Source organism: Elgaria multicarinata, chromosome 1 (assembly GCF_023053635.1).
Source record: "Elgaria multicarinata webbii isolate HBS135686 ecotype San Diego chromosome 1, rElgMul1.1.pri, whole genome shotgun sequence".
Lineage (NCBI taxonomy): Eukaryota > Metazoa > Chordata > Lepidosauria > Squamata > Anguidae > Elgaria > Elgaria multicarinata.
The window spans coordinates 66,143,864-66,168,521 of record NC_086171.1 but is presented as its reverse complement, the minus strand read 5'-3'; the positions used below and the strand labels follow the sequence as shown (position 1 = coordinate 66,168,521).

Sequence of the window (24,658 nt, the reverse complement as noted above, 5' to 3'; positions counted from 1 at the left end):
GGGGAGGGGGGAATAGTGAATTCATATGGCATATTGATCTTGGGGTAGAAATGAATTCCTTATGCATGACAGCAATTTGTGGTCGCACACATATGGGGCTGGGAAGGGAGGGGGGAGAATAAATAAACAATATGTCCTGACAAGAGAAGTAGAAATGTTTAGAGTGCTGAAGCAGAATGAGAAGGAAGGATCCAGATTTAGTCATAATTACTAACTTAAGTCCCATTGGTTTCAATGGGTCTACCCTGTGACTAAATCTGAATCCAACCCATTATTATCATTTTTTAAAGAAAATTTAACAAATGTTTGCTTTTGGATTCTGTCATTTAATATTGCAAAGAAAGTCAGAAACGTATATCTGTGTCTGCAATTTTTTTGCTGTACTCATTCATGAATTTCTCTAACATTAACAGAACCAATAGTTTTCCCTTATTACTTAAGAAAGACTGATACTGGGCTACAACATTCAGGCTTAGAATGACTAACAGTGACACAAAGCCTCCTGAAGTGAGCTTGGAGTAGGTTGACCATATGAAAAGAAGGACAGGGCCCCTGTATCTTTAGCAGTTGTATAGAAAAGGGAATTTCAGCAGGTGTCATTTGTATGCATGCAGCACCTGGTGAAATTCCTTCTTCATCACATCAGTTAAGCTTCAGGGACTATGCTACAGTGACCAGAGACAAAAGAGGGCAGGGCTCCTGCAGCTTCAACTGTTGTGCTGAAGAGGGAATTTCACCAGGTGCTGCATGCATACAAATGATTCCTGCTGAAATTCCCTTTTCTATGCAACTGTTAAAGATACAGGAGCCCTGTCCTCCTTTGTGGGACGGAGGGCAAGAGGGCTTGGAGGGGTCAAGCGTCCCTTGATAAAGGTGCCCAACCCCTCCCAGTCCCCAGAGGCCCTGCCAATGCAGGGTGGCCACGTCTCAGTCCTGCCCCGCCCACAAAACCCTCCCCATGCCCAGGCTTGGCCGGGCATGGCAGAATGTGCCTTCCATATGGTCACCCTATCTTTAAGTCAAAACTATGGTATCGTTCTTGAAGCCAATGACTGTAAATGCGTTTGCTTGCTCAGTTCTTGGGATATAATTGAAAAATGCAGAAACAATAAATTCTTCTTCCCTTCTCTGTGATTTGATATCACCAATCTACTTACCTGAGACAGACATGGCATTTATTTTATTCTGTCCAATGCTTTTTAAACATTAAAAAGGAGCACCCTGAAGCCTAACGTTTGTTGGGGGGGTTGCTTTATTTTATCATTATTAACATAACGCATGAACAAAGATGCATCTGGAGCTTCCCCTCCTCGTATCCATCCCACAAGGAAAAAAAAATGCTGACCTTGTTATATTTACTGGGTGGGTACAGAATTGTTCCATCACTACCCCGAGGGTTGAACGATGGAGCTTGTCAAAGTGAGGCCTTATCTAATGAATCATCTTATCGCAGGTGCACACCACACATATTAAAGGAGGATTGCACGACCATTGTGCCCTCTACAATAACCTTTCAGTGTCTACTTTAACCCTTGTTTCAATCCCTTTTCATCAAAGGATCGTTTTATGCAGCCAGCTTTAAATGGAAGCTCTCAAAAGCCTATTAAGATTTCTGTTAGGGACAGGGTATTGGAATGGAAGAAAAGTTGGTTCTATTACCTATAACTCATAGTCAGATCAGCTCCATCTAGAAAGCTTGCTTGTTTATATCTGTGCTTCAGAAACAGTGCAAACTCCCCTCTCACAGGAGGCACCTGGCTCATGGGACGTAAATTTAACGCTATGAGATATAAAACCATGACAGTTTGTCAGTCGAAGAAGTCCCCCCCCCCTTCTTCAGACTCTCCCAGGAAAGCAAACAATTGGAATGTGTTGGTAAACTGTTGGGCAAACACATCTGTCCTGTGCTTGAATAAAACTAAGAGACTTCACAGTGATACTGCATATGCATTCGTATACCAAATCTGGAAATTCCTCAGGCTGCAGGGGTTTGTGGGATCCCATTTTTGTAAAACGGCAGCAGTCCATTGAGTGGTCTCTGTTCACACCACAGTCCAGGAGCTGTGTTACAGGTGTAATTCTGTATAAATGAAGGGTTAAAAAAAGGAGTAGACTGAAGGATTCTGTCTCATTTGCCTTCATGTTTATAGAATCCTGAAGGAGAGAATAGGCATGGGGGAAACTGCATAGCTTTTTATTTATTTTGTATAAGTTATTTGTACCCTGCTTCCCATGTGTCTGATGCAGCTTACAATGATAAAATCCAGTGGTCATCAAACCTAATTAAAAATAGAACTGCAATTTGTCACACTAAAATCACAATAAGAAATTGAATTGCAACAGAACCACAGACATTCTAAGATGAATAACTAGCCAGACTACCAGCTTTCAAACACCTTCTTCAACAGGTAGGTCTTCATTACAAACCACACATTGACCCTGTTCAGACCATGTGCTAAGCCACGCTAGTTAAGCATTTTGATCTAAAGATTATGGCTTAGTCATATGAACCATGCCTAACCATGGTGGCTACATAACCATGGTTTAAACATGCTCACTATGTTAGTGGGCTTTTGCCTAATTATGTCTTAGTGTGTTGTCTGAACAGGCCCACTATGTTTACATATGTTTCAGGGAAAGTGGTTGAAAAAGAAAGGTTAAACAGAGCGGAGGTTGGGGGCTCTGATGTCTTGGGGTGATGAATCTGCTCTGGGTTTCAGTCAGAACCAGTCAGAGCTCTAAAGGAGCCATCCATGGTGCTGAACCCTATCCCCAAAATGGATAGCTCCTTTAGGGTTCTGAATGGTTCTGACTGAAACCCAGAGTGGATCCACCGCCCCACTGGCAATGGAGCCACTTAAACACCTCCTTCCTTTACCCTTTCTCTGCTACCATGCCCCTTCCTAAGGGCATTTTGCTGTGTGTGATTTGGCACACACTCTGTGGAGAGAGGGCCATCAGGCTATTATCACACACAGCTACCAGATAACATATAATTTGGCTTCTTCTACAGCCTTGGAGCAATGATAGAAAAGGCCCTGATCGTCATGACAAATATCTTGAGCAGCAGGTTCCCTTATAGGGCTTTCCTCCCTGGTTTTAAGGAGTGAGAGTTCATATAGCAAAAGGTAGGCCCCTTGTGTGAAGGTGTAACAAAGTGATCTGGCAGGCTTGGCAGATTGATCTTGGGAGCAGTCCTTAATAGAATCCAGGAAGGGAGTGAACACAGTCCTCACTGTCTCTGTGGCAGTTATATCTCTGCTGGAAAGGCAGTCAGAGAGAAACTAGCTGATGTGCCATAAACCTGGACCCTGTAATATAGCTGGTTTTCATTTCCAACTACCTTAGTGATAGAGAAATAAGAGTAATGTTTTACATAGAGTGTTAGTAAGCATATTCTTTCCCCCCCCCAGCTCTGTGTGTTTATCACTTGTTTTCCTTCCATTAACCTTGTCCCTAGAGCCTATAAATAAAGCAATCCCATAGAGTGTTCAGTGAGACCCCTTGTGAGCATCCTTATTGGGGATTCCTGTCCCAGAACCCTCCTCCACAAAGCCTTCCCCCTGACCCTGCTTATTGAGTATGAATTTTTAAAGATTAAACAGCTAGTGTAGAAGCAACCAGGGTATGCTGCATGTTGATGAGAGAGCCACATGAGTGAGACCTTTTGCTTTTCATTCATGGTTTAACTTTTCAACAAAAAAACCCACGCATTTCTAATAATTTAAATGTTCTGGTTTAATTTTCTGAACAAGGAACTGTTCGACAGAGCCCCATCTAAAGAAATTACTTATCCATCATTATGTATGACAAAATGATTAGGCCTACTGCAGCTATCGAGGAACCATTTTGTCCATTGATATGCAGATTTTTGTCTCAAGATCCTATGAGGTTTTGCTGAAAGAATGTTCTAAAACTTTTCAGAGGAAAAAAATATGAGACCACCCATCACTGGGACTAGATTATATAGCTAACATCTGGGTGAGAGTTGGTGGAATATCCCCAAATGGTCAAAAGGGGAATTTTCTTTTACTGGACATCAGCAGCATCTCGGTGCATGAATAACTGCAGAAATGCAGGAAAGCAGAATTATATGTTTTCCTTCTCTGAAATATGAACAGTCACACAAGCCTTATCATTTTGTGGATGATATACTATGTACCTAACGCTCATCCAAAATCGGGTTTAAGGCAGACCTATGTCAGCACAGCTGCAGCAAGGATTCCTAAAAATATCACCAAGCCTACAGCTTTAACTAAAATATGCAGCCTAACCCTATCCTTCTTTACACTTGAGTAATCAAATTGACCTCAATGACACTTCATGTATTTGATGTGAGGACTGCAGGGCTGGCTTCACAAATTTGCCCATTTTCATAAACAAGCAAGAGTTTTAAAAGAACAGCAATATTCATTTTATCAGCCGGCACAGCTGTATTGTCTCAACTAGCAGTGCATGTTTATAAAAGCATAGTGCTTTGAATAGTGTTACAACTGCAAGAAAGGGGGGGGGGGAGGTTGTCTTATTGGTATTATGTTACAGAATTTTAATTGCTCCGTGGATTAAGAAGGTCAGAATATAGCTTAAGAGCCATCCAAAGGACTTCACTGGTGCTGAACATATGCACTGCTTCATTGACAGGAAAATCTTCTTCCTGAGAGAAAAGAGAGCCTTGTGTGTGGCTTCCACTAATTAACAAACATTAACTGCCTTCAGAGAGGTTTAATCCACAATTAGCTTGCCGGCTAAGCAGGTAGCATGGTGTTGTTGATCTAGTTCGATAATGGGAGTACTTTGGTTCTCATTATTCTGATGAGAGGGTGCCCATTGGCTCTCTGAGCATCTTGAGAGTAAATGGTGCTAATAAGGCCTGATGGTTCTCTGCTCCTAACAAGCCTCTCAGCGGTGAGAGTGATTACAATGGAGATAGATTTGATGGGATGCGCTCGCTTTTGTAGTGTCTCAGCTGCTGACACTCTGCGACATAATCAGGTCACAGAGCCGGTCACAGCCATCAGCAAAAGCTGTAGTTCTATCCCTCATTATTAAAAGTGTATTATTCCATCCCAGGCCTTCCTAATACTGCCATGGGCCTTTTCATTTCATATATATATATATATATATATATATATATATATATATATATATATATATATGTCTCCCCCACCCTGCTGCTCCGTTTTGGTTAAGCATCAACTCCCAACTAATAAAATAAAAGACTTCATCAGCTAAAAAGCTTGGATATTTTAAAGGAAAGGAAATAAAGCAGCCCTTTTCAAACCCAGTGAAGGGATCACCATTTTGTCGCCATGTACTGCATGGTACAGTGTAATATGTCAAGTGCAATAAAAACTGTAGAAAGAATTACAAAATAGGACCTGACTCTCTTTATGGATTGATTTGTAAAGTACCAAAGCATATCCCCTTTGAAGAGACTCCGGGTGACCACTTTTTAATGTGCCCATGTCCTGATTCCTCACAGTTGCATTTATTTTCTTGCAGCATTGCAAGTGTTTTCAGAGGAGACAGCCTTGACGACACACTCCGAAGTAGTTCCACAGCAGTAAATGGGACTACTCTGGATGACAATTTCAAAATTTAAATCGGATTACAGGCTAGAAGCAGATGATTTTTTTCCTCCCAGAGAGAGGAAGCTGGTGTGAAAGAGGGGACACTGCATCATCTGCTGTACAGGTTTCGCAGGTTCTTGTGTTTCTAAAGCCTGTTTGACCAGAGGTAAAAGAGGGACAAAAGAAATAGGTGTGCACTCTATGCCATGAGAAGTGAGGCTTCAGCCACTTTCAGCAATATTAAAAACTATTGTCAGTTGTTACCCCCCTAATATGCTTTAGCCACAAATCATGAGACTCTTACTTCACTTTCATTGGAACTGAAGACAGCTTTCTCGTGATGATTTGTGCTTTGGAAAAATGAGCCCCGTTCCCTTTCCCAATTACAATTTCCACATATTTTAAAAGAAGCAACATGTGCATGTATCCTACCCAGTTGATAGGATGTGTGCATACTTTGTACTCAGGTTCAGCTGCTCAAGTACAAAATGACAAGCAAGAAGCTATCCTTGCAGCTTAGTCCTGAAGGCATTTACTCAGAAATATGTGGAATTTAATATGTCAGATTGCAATCTTACTACACTTATGTCCAGAGCCTAAAGATGAGTCTGGTTAGAGCTTTGGGAAGGGGTGGTAGAGGTGCACTTGTTCACTACATCCAGTCCTTTCATGACAAATGAAGCAGCATATAGTTGATTTCCTTAATCATCATCTCCAGGGATAAAAACTTTTTATGCTAACTTTATAATGGATGGAGTTGGCCAGTTGTTTTGTGAAAGTGTGTTTAAACAAACCTCAATTTGTGCTGCTTTCAGTTTCAGTCTTTGAGAGTAAAGGCATCAGTGAATTCTTTTTAAATTTGATATTTAACTATTATAAGAATGAAGATAGCATGAGTGGATCTTCATAACTATACTATGGGCACCATAAGTCCTTCGATGTCCTATTCGTTTTGCCCCATTGACAAAATTCATGGTGGGGCCAAGCACAATTTATAGAACTAAAATGTGCCAATTTTAGTTCTTGCTGTTGGCATAGGAAACACTTGATTTCTTTATTTGGGGCACAGCTTTTGGTTTAGCACGAAGATGCTAAAAAGGACCACAGTCAATCAAGTATAGGTGCAGCCTTCAGCCACCTCAGTGTTCTCCTGGAGGCAGGACTGCTCCTGGATGACCACGTGACAGTGTTGGTCAAGAGCATCTTTTCCCAGCTTTCACTTGTGTGCCAGCTGTTCTTCCTTTTCTTTTCTATTTTGGCCTCGGTAATTCATGTCCTAGTCAGATTCAGTTTACATGGGGCTGCCCCTTGAAGACAGTTCAGAAACTTCAATTAGTTCAAAATGCTGTTGCCAGGGTTTGGCTCTGATACTCTACGATCTACATTACTTCCCAATTCGTTTCCAAACTAAATCCAAGTTGCTGTTTTGACCTTTAAATAACCGCACAGCAAGGGACCAGAATATCTCAAGAACGGCCTTCTTTGTATCCACCTGCCTGAATACTACAACCCACTAGCTCGCCATCTTGATGTTGACACACATAATTTGGAATAGCATTCCAAGAGAAGTTTTCGTGGTCATTGCCACTTGTCTTTTGGCAGGCAGCAACGGCTGTTTTATTCCCAGGCCAGTTGTCTGGATGCTGTTTGCTTTTAAATAAATTAAAAAATGCCTTTTTTTGTTTTTAATGAAACACTGTTCTTGAATTTTTAAATTGTTTTTAGATTATTTTATTAATGTTACACTGATAGGGTTGTGGTTTTTTTTACTGGTATATTTATTCGTTATCTAGTTTGGAAGTCATCTTGATTATTTGTACACAAAGGCAGGTTATACATACTGGAATGAAGAGATGGTGCAATTTCAAAGTTTGTGGTAGCCTCTCTCTTGCCATGTGGGTAGGAATAAGCTAATTTTGTGTCCAGCATCTTCTGGAACACACAATATGGCTGAGGAAAGTATGCTATGTATCCTTCAGGAACATAACCATGTCCAAGTTCTTACTATTCTTGAGGGAGTTCTAAAATCAATACACATGCCTGAGGCAGAGTTGCCTCACAAAAACGCCTCTAAGGCAGCTGTCCCATTTCACCCTCACTGCCTTAGGCTGTTTCTGCTCTGGCCTCTTATTTCACTTAATGTTTTTCACCACTGCTGCCACCAGTTAAGTTCCACAGGTGGAAGTGATGATAAAAGCATCAAATTTCCCTTAGTGCCTGAGTGCTTTAAGGACTGTGGTGCCCGGCCTCCTCATTGCTGATTAGGACAATGGTGAAAAAGAACTTATAGGTCAAAGTTGTACTGAATGCAAAGGAGAATTGTGGGCTCCACAATTCAAGAAGGACGCAGACAAGCTGGAGCGTGTTCAGAAGAGGGCAACCGGGATGATCAGAGGTCTAGAAACAAAGCCCTATGAAGAGAGACTGAAAGAACTGGGCATGTTTAGCCTGGAGAAGAGAAGATTGAGGGGAGACATGATAGCACTCTTCAAATACTTAAAAGGTTGTCACACAGAGGAGGGCCAGGATCTCTTCTCGATCCTCCCAGAGTGCAGGACACGGAATAACGGGCTCAAGTTAAAGGAAGCCAGATTCCAGCTGGACATCAGGAAAAACTTCCTGACTGTTAGAGCAGTGCAACGGTGGAATCAGTTACCTAGGGAGGTTGTGGGCTCTCCCACACTAGAGGCCTTCAAGAGGCAGCTGGACAACCCTCTGTCAGGGATGCTTTAGGGTGGATTCCTGCATTGAGCAGGGGGTTGGACTCGATGGCCTTGTAGGCCCCTTCCAACTCTGCTATTCTATGATTCTATGATTCTATGAGATTCCAAAAGGTATTGAGATCATAAAAGGGAATAGTACAATAGTGATGGGGGGTACTCCAAAGAAGTGGTAAGATGCAAATTCTGATGTCTTGATTTCACTTATAACAATGTATAAGAAGAGCTATCCTGGATCAGACCAAGGGTCCATCTAGTACAGCATTCTGTTCACACGGTGGCCAACCAGCTGTTGACCAGGAACCCACCAGCAGGATAAAGGTGCAACAGCACCTTACTGCCCATGTTCCACAGCAACTGATGTATAAAGGTTTATTGCCTCTGATACTGGAGGTAGTACATAGCTATCAGGACTGGTAGCCATCAATAGCTTTCTCCTCCAGGAATTAATTCAACCCTCTTTTAAAGCCATCCAAATTGGTGGCCATCATTACATCTCATGGTAGAGAATTCTCCTTCCAACTCTCTTGCATTTAAAATGTGCAGACCAAAAACATGAGCAACATTCTTGGCTGAGGTCTCCTCCTCCTCCCCCCCCCCCCATAATCCCAATGATGGGCAAAACTTAATTAACGTTGCAATTCTATACACATTAACCTGGGGGTAAAGCGCATTGGGCTCAATGAGAATTACATCTGAGTGATTATTGTTTGTGTATTATTTTCACTGGCAAGCTGAAGTTAGGGCAGTCAAATGTAAAAGAAAACTACATCTTTAATAGTTGTGTGTAGAAGAGGGGATTTCAACTGGTGTGTTTTGCATAATAAGCTGATGAAATTCCATTTTCTGCACCACTATTAAAGGTGCAGGAGTCCTGTTCTGTTTTCAATCTAGCCAACCTAGCAGTAGTAGCATATCTAAGGCCCAAACTACATGAAATGGTGGCAGATCCATGTCTTCAAACCCAGCTTTTTCTCAATCACATTGTCTATTTGGTCAGAGGGCTTCTGCACCCTCTTCCATCCACTGGGCTCATTCAGATGACACGTTAAACCATGGCTTTAACCATGGTGGTTAAGCCAGAAAGCCAGGCTGTGTTCAGAAGACACCTTAAGCCATGGCTTTAACCACAGTGAATAAGGCTTTTAAGGTTAAATTGTTTATCATTTATGGTAAATGTTTGTACATTTCCTAAGCCATTGTTCAAAATATGAATACTTCGGGACTTAACATATTTCTTAATACTGGAAACTACCCTTCAGGCTTTTCTGTAGATTACCGGGAGGTAGGCAATGAGCTCTTAGTTGTAAGGCAGGGGTGGGCAACCTGTGGCATTCAGCCTAGTTTCATGTGGCCCTCAGTCTGTATTGCATACAATCACCTGAGACTTCTTTCAAAAATGATCTCTCTCTTCCTTGGCAGTCCGCTACCTGGGAATGAAGTAGAGAGAGAGAAAGGAGGTGGCAGAAAGAGAGAGACCAAAGGGGGTGACCCACTAATTTTTGGCCTTAGCTCTACCCAAAGCTGGCTTCAGCCCCACCAACTGACATGATGCAAGACAATTACCAATGAAGGAATGTGGCCCTTGACCAAAAAAAAAAAAAAAAAAGGTTGCCCACTCCTGTTGTAAGGGATATATGTCATGTAATTACCTTCTCGAGTAGGTTAATTTTAGAAGAATCATACAGATAAGGACAAGGGCTGACTCTGTCTTAAGGCAACCAAGAAGTTTGATTGTGTTAAGACAACAAAATTGATACCTTACCACTGATAACTGTACATTGAACTCTGGGGTGGGGTGCAATCTGGGGTGACAGGATTTAAATGAATTCTGAGAAATATTTCTAGCTTATTGTGCGGGCTGGCATGAGTGTGCAGAGGCCACCAGAAATGTGTGACACCAGCTTAGAGAGTCTCAAGATGATTGGGCTGCAATACTCATTAAGAGGCTTTCAAATATTATAGCCGCCCACATTGAGTGCCACCACACTGAAGTGATTTTGAGCAGCCTACACATAGGGACATATTATTTGAATCTATTTACAGAAAGAGAGAGTGGAAGCGGGCATTCTGGAGAGGTAGAGAAGGGGAGGGATGAACTTGTTCATAACTGCTTTCTAGACTCACTGAGGAGGATGGAATCACCCATAAGATAAGGAAAGGGAGGGTTTGTTGCTCTGTGGAGAGTTCCGAGAGTCAGAGAGGCTAGAGAATGTTTGCACCACTAGATTCTGTATATCATCTTTTCTTCAGAAATTATTCAGGCTTTTAACAAGGCCTGCTCTCATTGGTAAGTTCAGATTCATTCCGACTCGCATTCTTGACATTACATTATTCATAAACCAAGGTTAAACCACACTGTATCATGCAGATACTTAAATATATATAGCATTGTTACCTTGGCTTCTGGTTTCGTTGCTAGTTGCCACACAACGACACACACTTTTTGTTGCAGAGCGAACAGTGAACAATAGACAAACATTGTTTCGTAAAGGAAACATATACGGTTAAAAAAAATACAGGACAACATGACTAGCAAATTTCACAGCTCTAAAAAAAAAGGAAATCCTAGTTGCATAAGTAAGTGGAACAATTAGTGAATTTGAAAGAAGGGGGAAGCTATAGGCTGAATCACTGAAATCCTAAACTTGAAGAAAACAGATCTTGAACATTTTTACTCAAGCATTACTGAAAAGTATATTTGAACCTCCTTTGTACTTATCAGTATTGGATTGTAAGCAGACAAGAACATGGGACTTGGATTGCAAGTCCTAGAAGAATAGGGATTGGAGTTGGATTGCTAGTGTCCTAGCAGGATGGGGATTGGAGTTGGCTAGACAAATCTGATCAAAACAATTAAATTAAGAGGCCCATCATATGCCACAAAATTCCTGGGAATAGAGGAAAATCTTAACCTGGTGCTGAAAAGATAAAAATTTTGGTGCCAGGGGAGAGAATATTCCATGAACAAGGAGGGCACTGCCAAAAAAAAAGCCCTGAATTTTGTTGGTGTTCTTCGAATCACCCTTGGAAGAGGCACTCAGATGTTAATCATTGGGCCTGTTCAGAAGACACCTTAAACCCTGCTGGTTAGGGCTTTTGGTTTAGCAGCAGGGTTTAAGGTGTCTTGTGCAATGCACTTTGCTAAACCTTGCTCACTCACCATCTACAGCAGGGTTAGCAGCTCTAACCATGGCTTAAAGTGTTGTGTGCAACAGCACGGCTTGTGGTTAGTGCTAACCCTAGAGAACCACAGTTTTGCTAACCACAGAGCCTGGAGTGTCATCTGAACAGGCCCATAGTATATGGGTAGCTTCATCCAAGTGGAGGCACCATTAGGTATTGTAGTCCCAAACTTTGTATGACTTTATAGGTTAATACAAGTACCTTGAAGTGGACCTAGAAATATTCAGGCAGCTAGTGCAAGAGGGCCAGAATCTGTGTAATATGCTCAGACCTTGTCCCCATTATCAATCTAGCCACCGTCCTTTGCACAAGCTGCAGTTTCCAAATGGTCTTCAAAGGCAGCCTCTTGTAGAGTGCATTGCTATATCCTAACTTTGAAGATACATACAGTACAGGCTGCTGGATCATGCAGGAGAATCATGCATACAGTAACCATTTACCCTTCCCAATAGGAGTATACAAGTAGAAGGTCTGCATGCATCTGGCCCATAGCTAGATTGAAGCAAATACTATCAAGATATGCGCTAACCTCATAGCCCTCCCCTTTAACTCAGTCTTTCTTCCCCATTCTGCAAAAATCTCATTTTTCCCCAGTTCCCCTCATAGTATGTTTTTTGCTGTAGATTTAAGAAAGATGATAAGAAACAGCCTCTCCGTTTTTAAAAAAAACAGCTCTCTCTCTTAAAAAAAAGTGTCTATATACAGGCACAATGCAGGCAAGGCAATATACAAATAAACATTCATTTTAATGTTTGATGCATCAAATAATCTGACATCGCCAGCTCTCAAAATAAATGGTTTGTTTTAGAGGTTGGATGTGTCATATTAGCATCCACCCAGGAGATAAGAAAAGAGAAATAGATCAGAGAGTGATCGGGACATCAGGGAGACAGTTTAGAGAGAGATGAGAGAGGCCAGTTACTAGGGGAAATGTAAAAATTATATATATATATATATATATATATATATATATATATATATATGAATCAGGCAAGGAAAAATATATAAATAGGTCATTGCATCCCAACTGAAAAATAATGTTTAATTTTAACTTGTTAGTCGTAGCCTCTAGAGGCCTGGTCCTCTCCCAAGGATATATTTATTAAACCATGACATGACTTATTCAACAGGATGGATGGATGGACAGATAGATAGACTCAAAGTGATAGGAAAACAGTGAAAGTTTATTCACATAATGTCACACCGAGAGTCTGGATTGGGAGAGGGCAGCGGGAAGAGGGAATTCATCTCATTCAGTGGTTCCATAGCACTGAATTAAACTTTTCTTCTTTGTTGTCACAGTATTGCCCATATTGGGGACAATAACATGGCACCCTTTGCAGCTCCAGGAATCATTCCCATCTTATCTACATAACCATTAAGGCCATAATCAAGCGTGTTCAATGTTTTCCTGGGATTTTCTTTTCTGTTGTTTTCTTTGACCAGGATAACATGATGTTTGCCACTGGGGCTCCCCACATTCTTGCTTGGACATATTGCCCTTCAAAGAAGAGGACTTTTCTTCCATTCTGTCTTCACGTAACACCAAAAAAAAAAAAAAAAAAAAAACGTTTAGAAGTTATTTTTCTATATAGACAAATAGAGACTTAGCAAGGTCATGGCACCCCAAATACCAAGGAATTAAAAATTGATCAACTAAAGGGGAAGCAAACATTGTCAAACTCTTTGAAGTTAATAGAGTGGGCCTCATTAAACACCAGAAGAAAATGTTATCCGTAAGGTTATTTCATTTTTATTTTATGGTGTTAAGTGTCAGTTAACACATTGCAGTGCTGAAGTCTGGGGAAAATAGTTGCCCTTTCAGTGAAACTGTACACCTTCATACAGAATCCTTAATAGTCAATATAACAGAATCACATAGAATTACTGGGGACCCCCAATTATTTTTTCAGTAACAAGCTTTATGCTTTTGATAATCTCAGCAATAATTATGTTTCTGTCAACTCTATTTTTGGTCTTTTCTGGGGATGAATTGTTCTAAGTACAAAATATGGCCTCAGGGTCATATTTACGCCTCCTCTGATTTCAATGCAGGAGCATTAAACATGTGATGAACTCTCCCTCATTGAGATTTATTTATTTACAAAATTTGTATACCACTTTGTATCTGAAACAGATTCTACAGTGGTGAACCTAAGAATTAAAACAGTAAAGGATACAAAAATTTGAATACCATGGTAATACTAAAAAACACGGAATGGCAATAAAAATCATGGCTGCAGTCAAGGAGTGCTTCCTGGAATAAGACTGTTTTCAGGGGGCACTAACAACACAGTGCTGGTGCCTGCCTGACCCCCAGGGGCAGCGAGTTCTAAAGAATGGGGGCCACCCCCCCAAAGGCTCTTCTGCTGGCTCCAATCAGATCATGGGTCCATGTGGAACCACCAGGAGCATGCCCTCTGACAACCTCAGTGACCAGGCAGGTTGATAAGGGAGAAGGTACTCTCTCAGGTATCCTGGTCCCAAATCAATGGAAGTGGTGTTTCATTTCAGCAGGATCACACCCATTAACATTGCCTGCCATGCAAAAAGCATAGTTTGTTCCTCAGTTTTTAATTTGGGTTAATATGCAGTTATGATGCCAGTATCACAAAAGAAGATGCAAGATTGCCAGCTTCAAAAGGTTTCGTATCTGTTATCTCATCGTGTATGCATCCAAAAAGAGCCTGAATCATCACAGAAATGGTGCCTAACTTTTTTCGTCTGAAGGGAGCGGCAGAAAAAGAATGGAAGAACATGAGTGATTTGCAAGGATGCGTCAAGCTCTCTTTTACACCCGTCTGTATGTATATATAAGAAAATGCCATGATGGTCATGGATAAAAGATTGTTCACCTATGAAAAGGGTGATACAGTTTTCATGGGCAAAGCTCATTAGCATCATTATAATGAGTTATGGCCTTTGTTGTGAGAAATGAGAAATCCTGAAGTCTCGCCCTAAAGAACATTAAAGAAACATTACTGGCAGGAAATTGAAAAAGTAATATATGTTAGATGGAATATGACAACTTTTTTTCTGATAGAGCAGACAGATAAATGTCACCTACAAGTTTCAAAATACATTTAATTTTGCCACCACAATGGATATTCTCTTCATAAAATATATATGAATCAGCTTTGAATCATAAAACTTGACTGTGATAAACAAATGCATATTTGATAACATACTTTTTTTTTTCAAGCTATCCCTCCCTCCCGCCCCCAGGCTCTTTGTTATTTTCAGTCCTTTAAACTTTCATTGCTGATTTCAGGATTTTAGCCTGGCAAACTTCAGGCAGACTGAAGTTGGATTAACCCTTTTAATAAGAACAAGGGATACCTCTTTTGATGCCTCATTTTGGTATAGCCTTTAACACCTCTTAGCTAATGTTGATCTAAGTGATGGTTTGCTTTCTCATAACCATGATATATATTGAATAATTCATATTGCCTTTTGGGACACAAGGAGATAAACTGGATTCTCTCAGGCACTGATAATGGCATGAAAGGGGAACTCATCATTCTTATATCTGCATACATGGGAAAACATAATGTGTGAGTTAGAATGTGGGTCTAAGTTAGTGAGAGAATGGTGAAATCCTGAACCTGTTTTAGATTTCATGTAAATTGTTTCCTAAAAGGTCATGTTTCATCAGGCTGTTTAACTTCAGGCCCAATTCAGACATAATAAGAAACCATGGTTTCCCACTATGATAATTTGCCATGTGGTGAGTGTCAGGCTGTTCTTTCCTCTCCTACTCCTCTTTTGTGGCCATGAGGATGAGATTGAAAATTTTTGCTTTTAAACTAACCACAGTTTCCCCCTGACCTCCAAATTCAGGGAATTATGATTTGAGCAAACTATGATTTCAGAACAAGCCATGTTCTGAAGCCAGTTTGATCCTGGCTTGTTTTCTCTAACCAAAGTTTACAGAAATTACAGTTCTCCAAGTTCAGATGTCATAGGATACTGAAGTTAGTTGAAAATCAAAAATATTTAATCTACTTTTAAAGGTAGAAAAGAGGGCAGGGTATGTGCAAGAGAAGACTTGCCACAGCTCATTCTTTTAGTGAGAAACCATGGTTTCCATCATGTTTGAACCACAAGGTTTCCAAAAATAGATTAGCTGAAATGCTATAACTCTGGATTGAATGGCAAAGTGGGCACCTAGAAAAGCAACTGTTTGATCTCTAAAGGTTCTGTTGATATGCTGAATCTATATCCCTGACATGCTAAATGGTCCTGTGATGAACTGGCCCTAATTTTAGACAGTAGAAATAGGACTGCATATATAAGACAGTCTCATGGATAAGGGCATTGATACTTTGGGACTGCATGGTGCGGGGGGGGGGAGTTACCATCATGGTCATCTATACATGTGAAAGCCTTTAAAAAGGTAGCTCATAAGGAAAAGAAATCAATAGCCTCTCTGTTACGAATACAGTTTCACAAGTGGTACCTGCAACAAAATGTTTCAATGTACTGTCAGTTCCTGATAGAACAGGAGTACATCTGTTCAAGGGTTCAGGCCAGCCAAATAACTAGGCCTTCATCCAGAAGTCCATTCCATTACCCTTTCCCCACCCACCCCCAGTTTTCTGTTTCCAACTGACAGTCAACATTCTATGGCTGCCAAGCAAGCTCAGCCCTCACTAGGCTGTAGTGTGTTTTTACAAGTATTTTTCTCCCACCCACCCCCACTCCCTGGGGGGCGGGGAGAAGGGTAATGGAATGGACTTCTGCAAACCTTAGGGTTCTGCTGAAACCTCTATCCTGTTTCTTAGTGTCCTAGTTTTGGTCATAAGCATGTCAACGCTCACTACATGAGTTCAATTTTTAGAAGGTGTAATAATTACTAGATCTGAGTTTGACACATAGGAAGCTGCCTTATATTGTAACACCATTGGTCCATCTTGGCCAATATTGTCGACTATAATCCTGTTCAGCTAACATGCTAAGTTACAGCAGTTAAGTATTTTGAACTAAACATTATGGCTTAGCATTCTAATGTTATTAACTCAACAGCTTCTCATTAATTAGAACATTCATTTGAAATGCAGTTACTAAAGTTTCCCAGAGTAAATTACCAGATTATTGCATATCATATCAATACTAATGTATAAACAATGGCAACTATTGTAGTGATATCATACCAAATGTCACATCATGTTAAATCCTCTTTGAGATTAGGGGAAACTAAGTGGAAAAAATTGAGTTAAAAACAAAACAATGATGGTACTCTTTTTGCTATTCCCACATTGCCTTCATGTTTCACACTTCATAATCTTTACACCTCCAAATTGTGTTTTTTAGTAGCTAAGTGTAAAGGTAGGGACCTAGACTCAAGGCTTCATTATGAAATGAGTTTAGGGAATAACAAGATAGAAAAGTGAGCCTTTACTTTGAGCTATGCTTGAATAATTGAAAGAACAAATAAGAGCCCAAAGGCAACTTTACTATTAATAAAATATTTCTTCCCCTTATATATCCAAAACATTTAGGCCAGCTAGCAGAAGTGTTGAGCTTTAGACAACCAGTGAATGAAATTATGAAGACAGACACTGCAGTTCAGTAATTTCTTGTGGGTGAAGGAATCAAGTGCACACACAATGCTCCCCATTCACATTGATGGAAGATATGCTTCCATGTAAATAAAGGGAGGTGTGCATAGTACAGATCCTTCCCCTGCATTGAAGGAGGAAAGCTACACATGCAGATGTTTCATGTCTGCACTGTCCACTAGAAAGCTGATAATAGTAGGGTACTAGATTTGAAGCTGAACTACATGTTCCGGAATATCATATCATATATAATTAAAGAATGTAGGTATGCTATGGCACACTTCTGCACACAAAAAGTTAGCATACCAGGGCCAAAAATGTTCTAGACTAAGCTACTTGATTTATTTTTCTACATATACAATTATTGTGTGTAGGGTTGTTTTATCTTGAATTGCATCCAAGCTTCAGTTGTTTGATGAGTCCATGGCGTGGTATGTAAGTGAAGATGTAGATTAACATTGATGCCATTCATTCAAGTGCGATGCATTTTGATGGGGCATTGTATGTTTACGGGGTACAACCTTACACCCCCCTTGTATATGTAGTATAAATCATTTATCTTAAAAACACAACACACTTTATTACAAGAGGCCATCCTCCTGCTTCTGACCTTACAAACTGTTCACTTCAGCAATGTCATTCGCAAAATGCTTGTCTGCAATCCAAGAAATGCATTTTAAATGTGGATGCAAACATTTCTATTACTGATAAAACTAGCACAGCAGTTTTTTGCCTTGTGGGGACTGGAGTCTCGCTGGCTGAAGTTAAAGGCCCAGAAGTGACACTTCAAGGCCATGTCCTTTGCGACATGTGAAGCCAAGATCCTTTATTTTGCAAGGCTTCTGCTGACAGCATAAAAAGGAAGGTAATTCTTCCCATTTGGTAACATTTGTTGGAGTAAAGATAGGAGGCATCTGGCCACAATTCTTCCAAATTACATAGGGGTGATTATTTGAATTCTGCTTCAGCTCAGCTGTCCAAATTACCTGGGCAAACTGCAAAGACAAAATGTATAAAATATTTCTGAGGTCTCATATATCCTCACCCCTCACCCACCAGGTATATCCTGACATGCAGGGTTGGTTGGCTCTTGCTATTCACCCATAATATTTCAGAATTGCTCATATTTTGGAAGGTCTGTAAGTAATAAAATAAAGAGGGGGGAAGACCTTTAGCCTCTTTCGGCAAAGGTCCAAAGTGGAGGCTGCCAGGCCAAAGGGAAAACTGGAAATTATTACTACCAATATAGAGTGTGCATAATACTAAAAAAAAAAAAAACCAAAAAACCCACCCTGGACAAATGTGCCATGTTTCCACAAAGATGTATCTTGGCACATTTATAACTTTTAAAACTCAAAAACCCTGCTGTTATCGACTGCTACCTTGTGACCTGGGGAAAGTAATGGATTTGGGCCTGGGAGAATTGAGTTCATTTATAAACTCCCCATCTGTAAAAAGAAAAAAGAAAAAAATGACCTACTTCGGGAGTTTTATGTGCAAATAGCAACTCACAGATGATCAAATACTTTTTGTGTTAGTAGTGTTCTATGAATGTTTAATAGGTAATTAGTTTTCTCATCAATAAGAGACCTTCACCATTATTTATACAGTCAAATCAGCTTGAGTTGGGGTTGTTTTTTTCTGGGTAGATCTGTATGTGGTGATCAGTTGTGTGAATATCCAAACTGTGGAAATCCATGGCCTAATTTAACATACTTCTCAAAGACTTTTCACAATGTAGAGAGATGATCTGGACACTTACTGAAATATTCTCAGAGCAGTCCAACAGTACCTTGCACTTCATCTTTGGAGTTATCAGAGCACCCTTACCTCTGTAGTTCCAATGCAAGGTTGTACTGAGAAAATATAAAAGTTAGGGGATTTTGTCTCTGTGTTGAAATATTCTGCACTAAACTTCCTCGGAGGTCACAGTACAATAAAGACTCATAAAACTGTATTAAATGGTTTACAAACTCACTGTCAAGGTGCAATTTAAAGTTCCGCCTTGTATGAATGGCCCCGTTCAGAAGACACTTTAAACCATGGCTTTAACCATGGTGAATAAAGCAAAAAGCCTTATTCACTATGGTTAAAGCCATGGTTTAAGTGTTGCATACAAACAACACCTGCTGAAATTCCCTTTTCTATACAACTGTTAAAGATACAGGAGCCTTTTTCTCCTTTTCATATGGTCACCCTACCACAGCTAGAAATAGTGATTACAGTGTATATGTTTTGTACTAGACAAAATGTGTGCTTTGGGTCAAAGGAAATATGTTCCTGCTCAAGTATGTTTATATGACTATAAACATTAACAATTAAATATTTGTAACCCATAGAATTCATATACTGATTTCCCCCCCTAGATTATTGGAACAATTCCATTGATGCCTAATCCAGTCTCATCCAATCAGGCAGCAGGAGGAGCTCAGGGCCTTCAAGTGCAGCCGATCACACCACAGTTATTGACCAATGCCCAGGGGCAAATCATTGCAACAGTCATTGGAAATCAGATATTGCCAGTGATCAACACCCAGGGAATCACGCTCTCACCACTCAAGCCAGGCCAACAGGTAAAGTATGAAAGCTGTGTTTAAACTAATGGACATATAGTGGGAATATCTAGATTAACAGGAATGTTTTCTTTCCTGTATTACCACCAATTTATTGCCTTATGAAATAAAATGTATATTCCATTTAGAATCAGATATTATTTTGGAATATTCAGGCTGCCGATATGGAAGAGGGCCAAAACCCAGTTTTTTCACACCAGAGATCAAGCTGTTTGCCACTCCACCAGCAAGAAAGTTCTAAGGAACCTGTTGGGTCGACCAAAATCCCACCTAGTTTAGCATTCTTGGAGTGGTCAGCCAAATGACTCTGGGAAGCTTACAAACAGGGCCTGAAGGCCTTCTGCTGTTCCTCAATATTTCATATTCAGATGCATACCACCTGAAGAACATTCATGGAACAGGTTATCTTCAGATTTGGATGGTGCCGGTTCCAGCTCAGCAGCCAGCATCCTCAGGCCATTGCTGATGCTTGCCCTGAGTCCTCCTTTCATGTTGGTGTTTTTTTAGAGTCACCCCTCGCCTGCTATCTTATAGTCTGGGCAGCCTCCCCCCCCACACACACACTTTCCCCTTTATTTTAAACTTTTTACTGTTCGGCAGCAGCAGTTCCTAGCCCTCATTGCCTCAAGCCTCTGGCTGCCATCTTGATTTCAACGCAGTTCACTGAGAATTTGAGTGCATTATGGGGAGGGGTGAATTTTAGGGAAACCAAGATGTCAGACAATTGAACTGAGGGCTCAGTAAAAAAAAGGGGGAATAAAAGTATATTTTAAAAAACGCTTTTCAGGCCATGGAGAGATCTGTCACCACCATAATGTAGCAGTAAGATGAATGTATGGAAGGAAGGAAGGAAGGAAGGAAGGAAGGAAGGAAGGAAGGAAGGAAGAGAAAGAAAGAAAAGAGGTTCCAGGGTGGAACAAAGGAAAAGGTTCATGTAGGAGGAGGCCCATAGCAGGCACTTTCTAAGAGGGCCTCCTCAATCCTGGAGCCTGTTCTGGATTTGGATATTCCAAACAGCAAGTGAGTCAAGAGACAACTGCCTTGCTCTCTTTAGACCAAGCTGGTTTAAAGCTGCTTCTCCTGGCTTTGATTCTTGTCCTCCCTTGCTTTAGGCTTCTTGTCCCTTACCTACAGTTTGCTGCAACAGAATAGCCCTATTCGGACATTCCATTTCTGATTATATGCAACGCATGAGGCAAGGGAGTGCTCCAGACCCACCAACCTCCTCACGTGTTGCTGTCGCCCTCAATTCATGACGGGCGACTTTCTGAAGAGGAGAGCCTCCCGTATCCATGGAAGCTCTCTGTGTGAGCCAGAACTCTGGAAAATCTGCATTCTGGCTCACATGGAAAGCCTCCATAGAGGCTCCTTCAGACTCTTGCCGGCGCACTCCCTCCTTCGTGTATTGAGTCCAGAAATGGAATAGTTAATGCAACTTGTGCCTAGTCAGCCTTATGTCAGAGGAACCTTTCTGACCCAGCATAACGTTTTCATCTTTGGACCCTCATCCAAATGACCTAAGTGAACACTGGCCAGACTCCTGACATGATCCAGTATCTGCCAGATTTCTCCCTGATGCACAATTGTTAAAAACACAGGAAGTCCACTGGCAAGCTTGCCCATGCTCACGTGGAGAGTTGTATGTGAACCAGCAGTATGCAGGTAAATGCTGCAGCTGTTTATGCAGTCTGGCCATCACTTTTGGATCAACAGAAATGACGGGAAAATATATCTGCAAATCACTGAGTCACAAGCAGGGATTTTTGGATTTTGTGAAATCTGTCCCACCTCTGTTTCATGGATTGTGCATGGAACACACGTGTTGTTCATTCTGGTGTATGTTCGCAGGTGGATTCGATTCCCCCACCTGTTATGCAGGAAAATACAAAAATAATTCTGTAAGGAAGTTTGCAACAATTTACATAATTTATTTTAGTACATGCCATTTAGCCTACTGTCCCCCATTCCCCATGTATATTTTCCATCATGGCATATGTCTCAGCAGAAACGTACATATTTTCCTGCAAATGAATTTCTGCAAATTTCAGGAAAGTAAAACAACAAATCTGGAAGTCTGTGGAGGCCAGTCCACAGTGGATTCTGCTGGTGGGATTCTTAGAAATCTGAACTCATTTGAATTTCTCCATCATCACAAGACACCTTTCCCCATACAATTCCAGGTCCATGCCCTCCAAGGATGATCATGACAATTGATTGCTTTAGTGCCTACCCAACCTTTTGCTGGTTTGATGTTAAAGTTTTAAACAAAAATGAATGTATATAGGGTAGGGCACAGAGGAGGAGGAGGAAGACCCTCAACCCATACGTTAGCATTTTATTTCATTCGTTTTTTTAAAGCTTTGTGTGAATTGACCCCAAAACATAAAGTTGCTGTGGAGATATAGGCTGCTTCCCCATCATTTCCAAACCTGAAATCAGCAGGATAGTGGAAAATGGTCAAATTGCTGCTCATACTGGAAAGACGGTTTCTCCATTTCTGAGGATCCTAGATAATGAAGCAGCTACCTTAAGAACATAAGAAGACTCATGCTGAAACAGACCAAGGGTCCATGAAGTCCGGCATTCTGTTCACACAGTGGCCAGCCAGCTGCCTGCAGGGAGCCCACAAGTAGGACACAATACTTTGATCTGAATGGTGAAGAATTTTAATAGACATTGTAATAGACAGTAAGAGATGCAACTTCTCTACACATACACAGAGATTAACAGATTACAGCACCCCGGTTTCACCATTTACACAGCATAACAATCCTATATCCAATACATTGGGATCCAATGAAAGATCCAGTGGAAACAAATAGAACTATTACTTGGGAAGCTCTCAGTTACATTAATCTCCAAATGCTCACAGGATTTTGTTTTCTGACCCACAAAGACATCATCCTAGTAAAAAGCTGGCAGACTAATTTACACAGCCAAATTACATTTATTATTTAAAAACACCCACAAAGTAATCTAATTTGCTGTGCTTCAATCGGTCCATATTGGAGTAGCTCAAAAGTACATTTAAAAGTTGATGTTTTTTCAACAGCAACCAGTTAGCCACTTTGGATTATATTAAATTAATAAAACATATATTAGATTGTCCGTGCATTTTATGTTCTGTCTCAGGTTACAATCCATCATCCTTTATTTCTAATGCAGTTGTATTTTCAGGGAGCAGGGATAATTCTAGAAGGAAGCCCATGCCTAAATTCATTTCTTGTTCCTTTTATATAAGAAAGTCATAAGGCCATCATTTTGCACAAATTTCTTTTCCCACATTTTAGGGTCAGTACAAATATTTTTTTAAAAAAAGTAGGGTACAATGCAGATAAAAACCACTTTTAAATAAGTGGTTATAAGATATTTAATATATAAGATATTCAATAAGATGTTTAATCACAATGCTTAACTCTCCCATTGAAACCAGCTGGACCTGAAAGTGCTTAATTTTATTTATTTGTTTATTTATTATTAAATTTATATACTGCCCCATAGCCAAAGCTCTCTGGCTCATCAATCCTTTACTTTCTAGAATGATGTGTGTGAGAGAGATTAATAAGATTATTCTGAGAAAATCCAAAAACATTATGTTTAGGTTTGGATTTCAAAGTTAATAGGAGTTTTGCATTCAAAGCAAAGACAATAAATATCCTTAAAATTCAGGCCCCAACATAAGTCGACATTTATAATTTCCAGCAGTGATGAGGCTAATATAAATATGGGGTTTAGTTGTATGTGAAATCAGCCCTCATGATATGGACTATGCCATGGGTGAGGTTACCCGTATAATGGCAACCAGGCTGAAAAATGTACACCCTATATGGGTACAACCATTGTGTTCAGGAGCACTTGGTACTGGGTTTCCCTGCTCTATTTAATTTCATTTTGAATAGAAAAAACTAACTGTGAGATCATTCAGTTCTGATACATCCACCATTGGTTAAAACTGGGAGTCATTTGTGTTCAACAAAGTTAACATATAGAACTGTAGACCTAATCAATGGTATGGCACTGAACATTCATTATACCTATCCATATTCAACAAATACTTTACGGCTAAGTCACACCAAACCGACATGGTGGAGCATTAAGGAAACCCCGCTTCCCCCACCTGGACATTCTGTGTGAGCCAGGACAAATAAACATATCTATTTGCATATGAATATGTTTGCAAATACTTCTCAGCTATAAACACGTACTCCAGTCTCAGAAAAGTAGGAAATTTGCAGGCCCACGCAGGCAGACCGGTGTATGCCCAAGGACTTTTGTGGTTTTTTATGCACAGTGGAGGCATACATACTAGTCCTCATGGTGTGTGTTTAGCTGGCAAATCATAACAACCTTGTTTAAGTGCACTTTACTCTGTTTTTGATGGATTGTGCTGCTTCAAATCACTATCTGGGATGCTGCTGCTGAATTAGTTCTTTGTGTTATTGTTGATAGTTGTTTTTGTAATATGATTTGGAGTTGTTTGTTTGGCTTTGCTATCCACTCTACAGGCTTTTTTTTTTAATGCCAAAGGGGTGGATTGTAAATAAATAAATAAATAAATAAAAACACATTGATAAAGTCCAGCATCTCATTTCCTACAAACGCCAACAAATGTGGTGTGTAGCAAAATGGTGTTGTCTTATGATTACTTGCCTCTTTGCTGAAGGTTGGTTGGTTTGTTTTTGCATTTAGCTCCATCAGCCCTCCCAGTCACAAGTGGGACAAGCAGCATCACAGTCCAATCTTCTCCATTTGGCACACAGTCAAGCATCCATGTCTCAAAGCCCGGTGCGACAGGCTTCCTCCTCTTCGTCCACCTCCTCCTCATCTTCAGCTTTGAGTGTTGGCCAGTTAGTCAGCAGTAAGTAGAGCCCTCTTTTTATCATTATTTCACCTTCTCTATCTTTGAGCTTCTGCACGCACAAGGGAAATCCCACAGCCTTTAGTTCTCACAGTCTTCCCACAATCACAATGTGCTCCAATAATAATAATAATAATAATAATAATAATAATAATAATAATAATAATAATAATAATAATAATAATAATTT

At 40.4% G+C, this 24,658-nt stretch overlaps 1 protein-coding gene across 2 annotated transcripts in view; it reads left to right on the top strand.

Moving 5' to 3' along the window:
• POU6F2 (POU class 6 homeobox 2) overlaps positions 1-24,658 on the top strand; it is a 362,238-nt gene that overhangs the window by 327,085 nt on the left and 10,495 nt on the right. For both annotated transcript variants that reach the window (XM_063129575.1, XM_063129585.1), the window contains 2 exons: positions 19,404-19,610; positions 24,300-24,468. In XM_063129575.1, the coding sequence (XP_062985645.1) occupies positions 19,404-19,610; positions 24,300-24,468 (376 nt within the window). The remainder of the gene's footprint in view (positions 1-19,403; positions 19,611-24,299; positions 24,469-24,658) is intronic.